Genomic DNA, 12,725 nt, shown 5'->3' on the forward strand with positions numbered 1-12,725 from the left:
AATACATTCTTAAGGGTCAAAAGATTGTTCTTGTTATAACTTACACTATATATGCATCATGTATACTGTAGCATTAATTAAATTGCTGTTAATGAATAATAAAAAAAATTGTAACAATCAATAACAATTTATTTTTTTGGTTTGTCACATCCGTTCTCTCAAAACAAGCCGTACAAACAGCAACAACAGAAAAAAACTTTTTTTTTCGACTGGTCTCTTTCTCTACGCAGATTAAAGAGGATTTTACTAATTAGGTATATGTAGCCGAGAGGGATTCGAGGAGCGGCAACAAGGATTTTGATATGAAGAAAAAGAGGGTCAAAGTTGAAAATGTTCGCCTATAGTTACTGAATTTAGTATATATAGCCGAAAGGTAGTAATTTTTTACAATCCCGCACTATCACATTGACATATATTTACCGGTTATTCTATTCTATAGCTTTCCCAGCAAGCTATCAATAACAATAAATTGATAGAGAGATCGATTGATTTGATTTACTTCCAACATGGTTATCTGTATTCTATTAGTAGTAAGGTAATTTTTTATTTAGTTTATCAGTCATATTTGTAATGGTTAAAGATAAGCTTTAGGCGTTAAAAAGAATGGCTGAGAATTTGAGAATCATTGCAGCGTTATATTCTGTTTACTATGCTCAAGATTAATGTGGTAAGTATAAGCGAAGTTCACGATAACTATGATTCATCCATACTGATGACTTGTAATAAATAAATAAAATATTGTTCTTGTTATGTGTTTTTTTGGTGATACTATCAATTTGATGTTATCAATTTGATATAGTCTTGTATGTACGAGAAAAAATCAGTGCCTACAAGAAAATCAATTTAACTGCGTTACTTTGTTTTGTTAACAGATTAACGATACGAAAAACATTTTATTCGGTTGTTGTTGTATTTTATTATACAGGACAGAAAATTCAGAAAACAGATACATCATCTGAATATAAAAGAAAACTTACCTTCTATATAGTTCTTTTGTCGTTTCCAGTGGTGATAGATTTCATTTGTTAAACTCCCTAATTGTATTAAGTGATAGTTATATATATTGGTTGAACCTGGCGATAATAATCTTGGGATGACTTCTCTGTTAAAATGTCTGTACTTGTGTTTTTTTCTTTGTAAATCTTATTCACTGCATCTGTTTATGTACTTCAACGGGGGTCCATTTGTTTAGCCGTTGTAAATCCTGCAAGTGAATAAATAAAAAAGGAATTTATAGTGACCAGATGATCATCGTCGCCTAATAAATGGTAAAATGGTAAAAATTGCCAATTTTTTCATGCAACAACGAAACAATAGAAATTTAAGTATCTATTGTTTAGGTAAATGTTAACCAAACGAATGTACTAGGAATAAATAATTGGACCTTCTTTATTGTAATATAGTATTTTTTACTCAATAGAAGGAATTGTAATATATGTCCTCATTTGCCTCTGTTGATACATTTACTTCAACCATTTTCAGGCTTGTTTTGAGTGCTATCGAAATTCTGTCGCAAATTTATTCCCCATTTGAACATAAAAGAATATGTAAATGCATATGTACCCACGTTTGTTTTAGTGAAGAGGATCAGACAACTTCGGTTGATATACATCAGTCAAGAATGTAAGATGTTAAATATAACCTTTTTAAGGTAAGTTTAGAGATACCTCGACTAGTTATTGTACTGGACAGTTCATTTTTCTAAGTTTTTTTTCTTTATTACGATTTTGATTTAAGACTTGGGCATTTTATATTTAATGTGCTGTTGTTCCTATTGTCCAAAAACATGTCTTCTTCTTTTTATTCAATTGGATCATCATGTATATATAAATGCTAGATATTGTAGTGAATGTAAAGTTAGGTTATTATTGTCGTTTTATATTTCTATTACCAAATAGAAAACATTAACAAAAACAAAAATATTTATATTTATATATAATGATAAATACAACTGAATCAAATCCGGCAGCAACAGCACTAGCAACAGTAGGTACAGTACTATGGTGTATTCAACTAATCCCACAGATTTATCATAATTGGAAAAGAAAAGATTGTACAGGTGTACCCCCACATATGATGTTTCTATGGGTGATATCAGGGATCCCATTTGCCATCTTCTTTTTAATCCTTAATACAAATATAATTTTACAACTTCAACCACATTTATTTACATTCTTTTGTGGTGTAGGATTTGTTCAATCATGTTATTATCCTCCTGTAAAGATGCCAATATGGAAAATTGTAGCCATTTCGATTGGGATAATATTAGTAGATATTGGATCTGAAATCGGATTTGTCCTTTGGTTACGTCCCTTATATGCGCAAGGTATTAAGTGGCCTTCAATGATTTTTGGTATTTTAGCATCGGTACTCTTAGCCATAGGTTTATTACCACCATATTTTGAATTGGCAAAAAGGCAGGGGGAAGTCGTCGGAATAAATTTTGTCTTTTTAACATTAGATAGTCTTGGTGCTTATTTTTCAATTGCAAGTGTATGTGTCGGTGATATGGATATATTAAGTATTATCTTATATGCAGTCATTGCTGTATTAGAAATGGGTATATTTTTGTCTCATATGATATGGTTATGTAGATTCAAATGGTTTGGAAATGATAAACAACAACAACAACAAAAAAATAGAGAAATGAGTGAATCTAGTGAGGAAGACGGAGGACAAACCGTTTCATATATCGATGATTCCTTAGAAATTGGAACGGAAAAGCAAATAAAGAATAGAGAATCTACATTTGAAATTAATTCAGAAATTGATAATGAATTTGTTTATAAAACTGCAACAAAGGCAAACGTGTCGGCAATCTTTAAATATATTCCTTAGATCAAAATTTATATCGACCAATAATGTGACGATCCTAAATTACAAATTTAAAAGTTGCGATCTAATTATTGAAATGTTATGTTAAAAACATTTACTCCTAGAAGTGTTTATTCTATTTCCCTTAATAACATTCGCCATTAATAATTATAAATATCATATCTTAAATATAAATTCCTTGATGCTGCAGGTATGAGAAATTTATTTGTGACTTATCGTGTCTTCTCCTTTGGAATAAAAATAAAAAGTAAACAGTCACAACCCTCAAAATATAGAATTATGACAGATGTTAATACTGTGAAATATTTAGCATTAGACTATGTTCCTAACAATATTAGTCAAACCTTATGTGGTAGGTTCAAATATCCTGACAACATGACTATATAGCAAGTTTATCTAGTATTTAGTGAAAGGAACCCCTTTAAAACTACAGATAGGCTATATTTCTTGGATAATAACGGTGATGTGATTGCATCCGATACTCATCCATGTTCATGTGATGTTGCTCATGCGCCAGGTAATTTGAAGGAGTCCAATGTTGTAGTCATCAATGATACGCCGATACCATTAGATGGCCATACAGTTAAATATATATTCAGTTATATCGCAAATGCATTCTCGACAACTTCTGATCATATATTATAGAAGATTATAGAGCTTAAAATATGAAACGCACAAAGAGGATAACATTTGATAACGATTAGTTTATATACTACAATATATAATACTTTATAATTTTATTGTTGAAAATAAAGAAAATTAGTATTATAAAGTTTTTTTAAAAAATACTTAGTATGTGTAAATATGAGATAAATAAATTTCTAAATTTTAATCAACACGCTACGGTATATACTTTATATTGATTCCTGTAAAATTGAATATTTTTAAGAATTAATTTAAATGTTAATATTATTATTAAAATTTGATATGCATAAATGATTACATTTTATATAAGAGGAATATTAAATGATAGCCTTTGTAAAAGAGGTCGTATTAGTTGAGGGGATGAAATTGTTATTTTTTCTAATCCGTTGATTTTTCTTTTTCAGAAGAAGAAGAAACATCTTCTGTGAAATTATTGTCTAATTCTTCTACGATTGGTTTATCTTCTCCAAGCTTCGAGTTGTAAACAATGATACCATTGTCTCTCGAATTGTTTCTTTCATCACGTTTGTAAAAGTACAACACCACAAAGGTCCAAACGGATAGACAGAAACCAGAACAAGCTGTGAATGTGAAACCCTTCAAATATCTTGGAGCTTCTTCAGTCTTCCACACCAACACACTGATCCATGCTGTAGACGATTGAGCCAGGATATTCATAGTGACCAAAGTAATGGCTCTTGTCTGCGAGTCCTTACGACAGATATCATTTTGCCACGAGTATAACACTGGAGCCATTGCCCAACCAAAACATTGCAGTATGAAACCAAACCATTTTGCACCTTCTGAGACATCCCACGCAGCCAGGATAGAATTACCTATGATATTGAACACTTGAGTAAAGATGATAGCAAACCAACGAGAATGGGATTTATCAGCCAGTACACCTGTCAGGATTAAATATACTATACCTAAACCTGGTGTGATCATTGATAATTTATTAACTTTTGGAATTGTATATTTGTCCAAAGATTTCAACCATAATAGATAAGCACCAGAGGAGACGTTAGAATCATTCCAACAGAAGATGTTCCATAGAGATAAAATATAAATTTTCCAATCAGAGAAGATAGCTTTCCATAGTTTCAAATCAAAGACATTCTTATTGAAGTCACTCTTACCAGTTTGATTTTCTTTTAATCTTCTTCTAGCCAATCTAATTTCGTCATCTGTTAAGAAAATAGAGTAACAATTGTATGGATCACCTGGTAACGAATAGAAACCAATGATACCAACCACAACTGAGATAATAGCATCAATAATGAAATTCCATCTCCAACCTGCCAAGCCGTTAACACCATCTAAAGAAGAAAACACAGCAGATTGAATACCACCAGCGGATAAGATACCAATAAATTGGCCTAGATAATAAAAGGCAGAACGACGAACCATTTCATCATGTTTATAGAAGGAACCGAACAAATATTGATAAGCCAAATAACTTGGCGCTTCGAAAGCACCGATAAAGAATCTAATAGCTTTTAAATGTGGAACAGTGTCGACGTAAGCAGCACCGACAGTCAATAGAGACCAACATAAATCCAAAACAGGTAATACGTAATTCAATGGAACTTTATTCAAATAAAACAAAAATGGAATTTGAAAGATAATGTTACCTACGGTATACATAACTTGAACATGAACCAAGTCGTCCGCTTTAAAATTCAAATCTTCTTTCATATGAGACACATAAGCGTTATTAACATTGACAGTATCCAAGTATTTGATCCAATAAGCCATACATGAATAAAAAGCCAAAAGGACATCCAATTTCAAAAGTAATTTTTTCTCTTCATAAGATGTTCCTTCTTTAAACCAACTGTACCATTTATTATGAGATCTTTCTTCTTTATTAATTCTATATTCTTGTTCATCAAAGAATTTCCACCATTTTCTATCGGCTTCATCTCTGTATTCGTATTCAACGTCTACTGTACCGTTGTCATTATTGTTGTTGTTATTAGTACGATGATTAAGATTAGTAACTTCTAATATTCCTTGTTCTTTTTCATTTGAGAATGAACTAATGTCACCATTACCACTATTAGTTTCATGAGTTTTTAAATCATGTAATTCCGTTTCATGACCTCTATATTCATCACCTGCAGTGATAGATGTACTGTTAATAGATTCATCATCTTCTGGTAAATCTTCAACAATTCTCTTCACTGGAAGAAACCCCCATTTTAATCTATGGTAAGGGTCCACAAACAATTCTTTCAGTAAGCCGGACATTTTATAAACTTGAATGTTTAGTTTGTATTATATATATAGGTATATTATGTTAATAATATAAATTGTTGTTATCGTTATGAGATAAATAAATTTAATAAAGAAGTAAGAAAAGAAAAGGGGAATGAGGTTAAATAAAGAAATGCTATATCGGTATAAGAAATGGACAATCATCAATCCTATATATATATATGGGAATAAACAGAAAGAGAATAAAATAAATTTCGTTATTATTCATCATCGAGCTCTTCTCCCTTACACACCAAGAACAAAATACTTTTAATATAATAAAGACAAATTTGCATTAACTGGGTAAGAAGAAAAAGAAGAAGGATGGGTTGATTTGACTACTCTCAGTTTTCTTTCACACTTCGAGGGTTAAATCATCGAAAAAATCGTCTATAATTTCTCTATTCTAATTCCAAATAGTGTGACAAAATAATGATTATAATGTTAATATGTGTGTAAAAGAAACAAAGGGGGGGAGAGAGATTGCCAAGCAGAGAGAATCAACTGAAAAATTTCAATTAATATGGAAATATCGAAAGACAGAAACTGACTATAACAATTTATGATTAAAAGGTTATTGAGTTCAGTAATCTCAGTATAATGTGTGTAAAGCGTACGAATACTTCAAGTTATTTGATAGAATTGTGTAATTCTTCTGCTGTATTTTGCTCTTGGTCTCCTACATTAATCAATAATAACCTGATTCTTTAAAGGATGATGTGACTAGTTTATGTTTCTTTTCAATGGATTGTTTCCAAAATTTTACGCTTAAAATAACTTTTTGATATCTTTCCTACGGTAATTGTTATAGAATACATAACTTTTAGTTACACAGTTTCCAGAAGACAGGATTATTCCATCTTTTATTTTTCTGGCTTAAGTAAGCCGTCAGGGACTTGATTTTTGTTAGTGAATTCATCTCTCACTGGGGACAGAAAAATGAGTCAACAACAAACGAGAGACAAGAACGAAAGAAAAATTGTGTGTGTTGTATTACTTGGGAGACACAGAAGCTTCAGTACAGGATTGCAACTCCGCTCCGTTTTATTTCTTTTGTATTTCTTTTCCGCCCGTCTACAATGACAAAATAGACAGGGGTGATGAGACGCCACACCACGTGATCTGACGTCAAATTGACGCTGTCTCCTATGTCATATTTACAGTAAGAGAGAGAGAGAGAGAGAGAAAGGTCTAAACCCTCCAATAGCGTCCCAAATATAATTTGGGTGTCTCTAGTGTTTTTTCATATAGATAGGTAAATGCAAGATAAGAGAGACGCCTCTACAGAAGGTTATGATTGTTTTATTTGACTTGTTACTGAGTTTAAGTATCAACTGGTGGTATTCGTGTCTTAACCACTTTTTACAAAGGAAAGATGCAAGCCCTATAATTTTTTCTTTTTCCAACTATAATTTGAACATCTTACCTAGTTATATATACTCACACAGTTTATATCGCTATAGATCAAACTCTTCCATAATCAGCCAAAAACTAATAAACGACGAACTTTTACCCGTTAACGGCTTTTCTCTTTGCGCGCTCTCACACTCTCTCTCTCTCACACACAAACACACACGCAGTTCTCCGGATTTTTGCGTTCGCTCTCCCTTTCTGAGCTGCCCCGAAAGAAAAAAGAAAGAGGTTTAGATTCAATTGATTACACAGTTAGTTAATTAAATGGATTTTTCATTTATTTAATAAGAAAGGAATTGGGTTTTACTGTGTTACATATAAATGGTATTTGCTACTAACATCTGTTTGTTTCTGTATGTATATATACTGAACTGTTCAACCCCCACACTTACAGTATATTTATATCCCACGCTTTATGTTAATTTTAGTATGATTCATTGATAAAAATGATGACAGTCTCTTGGATACTTTGTTTATATAATATATATATGAGAGGGTGAGTGCCTATAAAATTATCACAATGGCGTTATTATATGTTGGACATATTTCAAGTCATCAGATTTTGTTAGGATATAAACCTGTATAAACTGATCTATCAATTCGTTATTACTATCATTTGGAAAGAAAGAGAGCAAAAGAAATTATGTCATCTTCTACTACAAGTATACCACCCTTAGAGTCTGTCTTCAATTTGAACGAATTTGAAGTCATCGCTTCAAAGATTCTTCCAGAAAAAGTATATGCTTATTATGCTTGTTCTGCAGATGATGAAGTATCATATAGACAAAATCATCATTCTTATCAAAAGATATATTTTAGACCAAAAATTTTAGTAGATGTCACCGATATTGATTTAACCACAGAAATGTTCGGCAGAAAATTTAAATTCCCATTCTATGTGAGTGCTACTGCTTTATGTGGTCTAGGAAATCCAGAAGGTGGTGAAGTGAGTATTGTGAAAGCATGTGCCCATGAAGAATTCTGTATACCGCAAATGATCTCTACTTTCTCTTCAAATTCTTTGGAGGACATCGTTGCAGCTAAGAGTAATAGTGCTCAAGAACAATGGTTTCAATTGTATGTTAATGGTGATAGAACAATCACAAAAGATTTGATTCTAAAAGCAGAAAAATTAGGTGTCAACGCTTTGTTTGTCACAGTGGATGCGGCACAACCTGGTAATAGAGAACGTGATTTAAGATTTAAATTCTCGAATAGTGATAAGAAAAAGGGACCAAACGTTATGAAACAAGGTCAAACAGCTAATGGTACTTCAGGTGCGTTGTCAAAATTGATTGATACAGCTTTAACTTGGAAAGATATTGAAAACTTCAAAATTTATACAAATTTGCCAATTGTCTTGAAGGGTGTCCAGAGAGTTGATGATATAATTAAAGCTGCAGAGATTGGATGTAGTGGCGTGGTATTATCTAACCATGGTGGGAGACAATTAGATTTCTCCGTGCCACCTGTAGAGGTTCTAGCCGAGGCGATGCCAACTTTAAGAAGCCGTGGCTTGGATAAAAACTTTAACGTCTTCATTGATGGTGGTATTCGTCGTGGTACAGATGTGTTAAAGGCTCTATGTTTAGGAGCAACGGGTGTTGGTATTGCCTCACCTTTCCTATATGCAAACTCGTTATATGGTACAGAAGGTGTAGAGAAAGCATTCGATCTATTGGTTAAAGAATTGATCTTGTCGATGAGATTATTAGGGGTAACAGACATTTCTCAATTAAATCCAGACCTATTGGATTTAAGAGGGTTATATGATAGATCTTTACCCTCTAATTATCCTTTCCATCATCACGATACCACTTACGAAACAAATGCTAAATATTAACTTAGTTTAACAGATAGATATTTAGATAAATATAATTAAATGAATAATATTAGCATTCTACTTTGTTCTGTTCTTTCTTTTTTTTTGGCTTATAAAATTTTGACTACATTTATAGGTATTTCGCTGTTATTTCAAAAAACATGATTAAATATGACTATTGTTTCTATTAAACGAGGGGTATATAATTATACAAAGGTATGACTATTTATATTACATAAATGAAATGGTTAATAAAATTGGAACAATTATTGCATGTCCAAAACTAATGATGACATTGGAGGCAGAGCCTGTATATTCAATAGATGAATGAGTGGCTCTTGAAGTGGCACTGGAACTTGTAATAGTGGATGTAATGAAAGATGAATCAGTTGGAAGTTGTGCTGAAACTGAAGTCATTGTGGTGGCTTGTGTAGAATCAGAGACTGATGCAGTTGCAGAAGTGTTATTATTAATGACATCACTATTTGTAGCTGAGTTTGATTCCTTTTGAGATCCTGATTTACTTGAATTTTCCGCAATTAGTAGATTGTTGGATTCATTTGTTCGAATAGATTGTACATGATCAATAGAAGAAACGGCTTGCTCAGTTGGGTTGGTAGATGGAGAGGCTTGCTCAGTTGGGTTAGTAGATGGAGAGGCTTGCTCAGTTGGGTTAGTAGATGGAGAGGCTTGCTCAGTTGGGTTAGCAGAACTTAGTGAATTATTCGATTCTACAGCGCTGTTTGAAATGGTTGAGGTTGAAGCAGTGACTTTTACATCTGATGAAATAAAGATACTATCAACAAAGGATAAAGTTTCAGAATCACCTAAATCAGCTGAAATAGTTGGTTTATCTGAAACAGAAGATTGTTGTGGATCTAGGGATTTAGAAAGTTGAACCGAATCGTTGTAACTTGAAGAAATACCTGAGTTTATCACTGCTGTTGGTAAAGAAGAAATTAATGTGAAGGTGGTTGACGTTGAAGGAGCTCTCATTACTGTGCTTGTAATGGAAGAAACATTGGAGGAATATATTGGATTTTTTGGGTCAATATCGTGGATATAATTGGTTGTTGCATCTACAGAAGCTATTGGAGTCAATAACTTTGAAGAACCACTAGGTGGGATAGCACTTGGACTATCAATAGAACTAGTGATAGAGGTGGTATATCTAATGGTATTTTCACTCTTAATGGTTGATTCTGATGTGGCAGATTCAAATTTCAAGCTACCAGTTGGATTTACATTATTATTTTGATCAGATAAGATTGGTACAGTTGAAACAGCAGTGGAAGAAGTAGATGTAGTATTTGCGTAATAATTTTGGGAAATATTGGCAGGATCCATTGATGATGCTAAAATAATAGAACTTTTATGTTGCGTACCATTTGAAGATATAATATCAGAATTAACAGATTCAACAAAACTAGAAGTTACGGATTGATCTTTGAGTGATGATGTACCATTTGTTAGCGATTTGATAGTTGCAGAAACAGGGTTGCTATCTTTATTTGCCCCTGTAGTTGCTGAAAAAGTAGCAATTGGATAAGAAGATGATGCAGTTGATGTTGTGTTAGCATAATTAACAGTACTCTCACTAGTCAATGTTGAATTATAACCGTTATCAGTCGTCAAAAGTTCCACTTGCCCAGTTTGGTATGTAGAAATTAACTTGGATACACCAGTGAAAATAGCAGAATAACTTGATGTTGGTTGAGTAAAAGAACTGTTTTCAAACTTAGCGGATGTCATTATCGTTGAGTTCAACATATTACCTGAAATAGTAAGAGAAGCTACATAAGATGAAGTTGAACTACTTATGTTATAGCTTCCTTTAGATTGTTGAAAAGTTTCTGGAGCAACACTATATGTCACATTAACATTAGCCATTCCACCTGGGATAGAAATAGTATTATTGTTTGTATATGATGGTTTTATTGTAGTAATGGATGTATTGCTGAAATGAGGATTAATATTTGTTAATGTATTTGAAGATGTTGTCAAATTTGAGTTTTGAATGGAATCAGTTGAAGATTCATTAGAATAACTCGACATACTATCGAAACTTTTCTGAGTTGAACTAGCATTTCTTGATGGCCATTGGGTAGTAACAGAGTTTTGCTCTGTCACTGAAGTCGTAGACAAAGAGAAGGAAGATGAATTAGTTCTAGCTATTGTCATAGTTACGTTTGTTGTTATTAATAATGATGTATCTTCTATTATGTTGGTAGAGGTTAAACTGTTAGTAGAGTTGTGATATATGGCCTGTGTAGAACTGATATTTGTGTGTGTACCGCTAGTTTTAGAAATAGAACTATTATATGAGATTGGGACTGGTTGAGTTACCAAGCTGGAAGTTAAATTGGAATATTGTGTAGGACCTGAGGATGTAAAAGCGGAGGTTATATTCAAATATTTAGTAGGGGTTCTTGTAAGAGTATTGCTTGACATTGTAGAATTAATATAAACTTGGGTGGCATTAGAATTAGATGCACTAGAACTGATATCTTGTCTTTGTAAAGTTCGAGAAGAATACAAACCAGGTAAGGTAGAAGTGGCATTAGAGTAACCAATTTGACTTGAAGTTATATTGGAAATTATCGAACTTGTAGTAGTTGAAGTATATTGATGATTATATGTTGTATTGTAAGTAGAGTTACCATATTTGGTAGGAGAGGTATAGTTTGTATTCTCAACCTGAGCAGTTGGTAATACAGAAGCAATTTTGGTTAATTCCAGAGAGCCAGTATTGTTTGCAAAACCGGATGTGAGCACAGAGTCATTATTATAAGATTTATAATCAATAGTTGAAGTTGGAATCACCGGAGTTAGAAGACTTCCGAAGATTGATGTAGAGTTTAATAAACCCACTTGTAAAGTTGAAATTACCGTTTGGTTATTGTTTCGATAAATGGAACTAATTTGGGGTACTAAGTTGGTATATTCAGTATTCATAGAAACAATAATAGATCCAGATTCATTTTGGTTTTTGTTCGCAATCCAGTTCATAATACTCGACTCAACCTGTAACGGTTTAGATGAAGAAGAGTAATAAGTTGTTGGTACGGGTGTGGAAGATGTAACAGATGAAGGTGCAATGTTTGAAACATTCATAATGACAGCGCTTGGTTCGATATTAATGTTCTCGACCGAGAACCCTAATTTGTTGGGAAGAGTACTTTTGTCGGCAATATTGGAAATTGTTTTGTTAGAATATTGTGGAGTGGTAGATGTAACCTCTCCAATCAGAAGTATTCCTACTACTAAAGAACAAATTAAGTTATTCATTGTTAAAATATGATGATAGTGTATATTAATTAAAATTAATTGTTTGGTTGTATTACTTAAGGTGGAATAAATAAATGTATAAAAGAAAAAAGAAGAGTAAAATTGAGATATAAAATAAGAATTATAGCCTCTATATATAAGGTTGTTTTCGAATATTTGTATCAGCATATTCTACATAACATAAAGAAGATACGTGATAACATGAACTGCTAAGCTGACAATGGAGAATACCTAAAATACATTAGAGTGATATAAAGAATGGTACGTTTCAAAATCTTCAACGAAAAATATGCCATGTAACTGTTATTATGAAACATATTAACAAGTTTGGTGGGGTAGTTTTCGCGTTTAATATTTTCCTTGCTTGAGTTAGTTTAAAGGAGTTAGTTCATTGCCATTAACAGAAATTTCTTTTTGTTCCTTTGACTCCTTAAGTGAATTATCTAAAGTTTAACTTTATTAT

General features: G+C 32.4%; 4 protein-coding genes across 4 annotated transcripts; 2 read left to right on the forward strand and 2 right to left on the reverse strand.

Annotated features, from left to right (window-relative positions):
- Positions 1–1,938: 1,938 nt before the first annotated feature.
- KABA2_13S01672 (PQ-loop repeat-containing protein) lies at positions 1,939–2,838 on the forward strand (the record flags this gene model as incomplete). Its single annotated transcript, XM_041552951.1, has 1 exon — positions 1,939–2,838. The coding sequence occupies one exon, from the start codon at positions 1,939–1,941 to the stop codon at positions 2,836–2,838; it is 900 nt and encodes a 299-aa protein (XP_041408885.1).
- Positions 2,839–3,858: 1,020 nt separating this feature from the next.
- On the reverse strand, positions 3,859–5,733 carry SEO1 (putative permease SEO1; the record flags this gene model as incomplete). Its single annotated transcript, XM_041552952.1, has 1 exon — positions 3,859–5,733. The coding sequence occupies one exon, from the start codon at positions 5,731–5,733 to the stop codon at positions 3,859–3,861; it is 1,875 nt and encodes a 624-aa protein (XP_041408886.1).
- Positions 5,734–7,795: 2,062 nt separating this feature from the next.
- KABA2_13S01716 (uncharacterized protein) lies at positions 7,796–8,995 on the forward strand (the record flags this gene model as incomplete). Its single annotated transcript, XM_041552953.1, has 1 exon — positions 7,796–8,995. The coding sequence occupies one exon, from the start codon at positions 7,796–7,798 to the stop codon at positions 8,993–8,995; it is 1,200 nt and encodes a 399-aa protein (XP_041408887.1).
- A 210-nt stretch (positions 8,996–9,205) lies between these two features.
- On the reverse strand, positions 9,206–12,430 carry KABA2_13S01738 (uncharacterized protein; the record flags this gene model as incomplete). The annotated part of the gene is made up of 1 exon (XM_041552954.1): positions 9,206–12,430. The coding sequence occupies one exon, from the start codon at positions 12,428–12,430 to the stop codon at positions 9,206–9,208; it is 3,225 nt and encodes a 1,074-aa protein (XP_041408888.1).
- Positions 12,431–12,725: the final 295 nt, after the last annotated feature.

The sequence above is a fragment of the Maudiozyma barnettii genome (genome assembly GCF_903064755.1).
Source record: "Maudiozyma barnettii strain CLIB 1767 genome assembly, contig: KABA2_13, whole genome shotgun sequence".
NCBI lineage: Eukaryota > Fungi > Ascomycota > Saccharomycetes > Saccharomycetales > Saccharomycetaceae > Maudiozyma > Maudiozyma barnettii.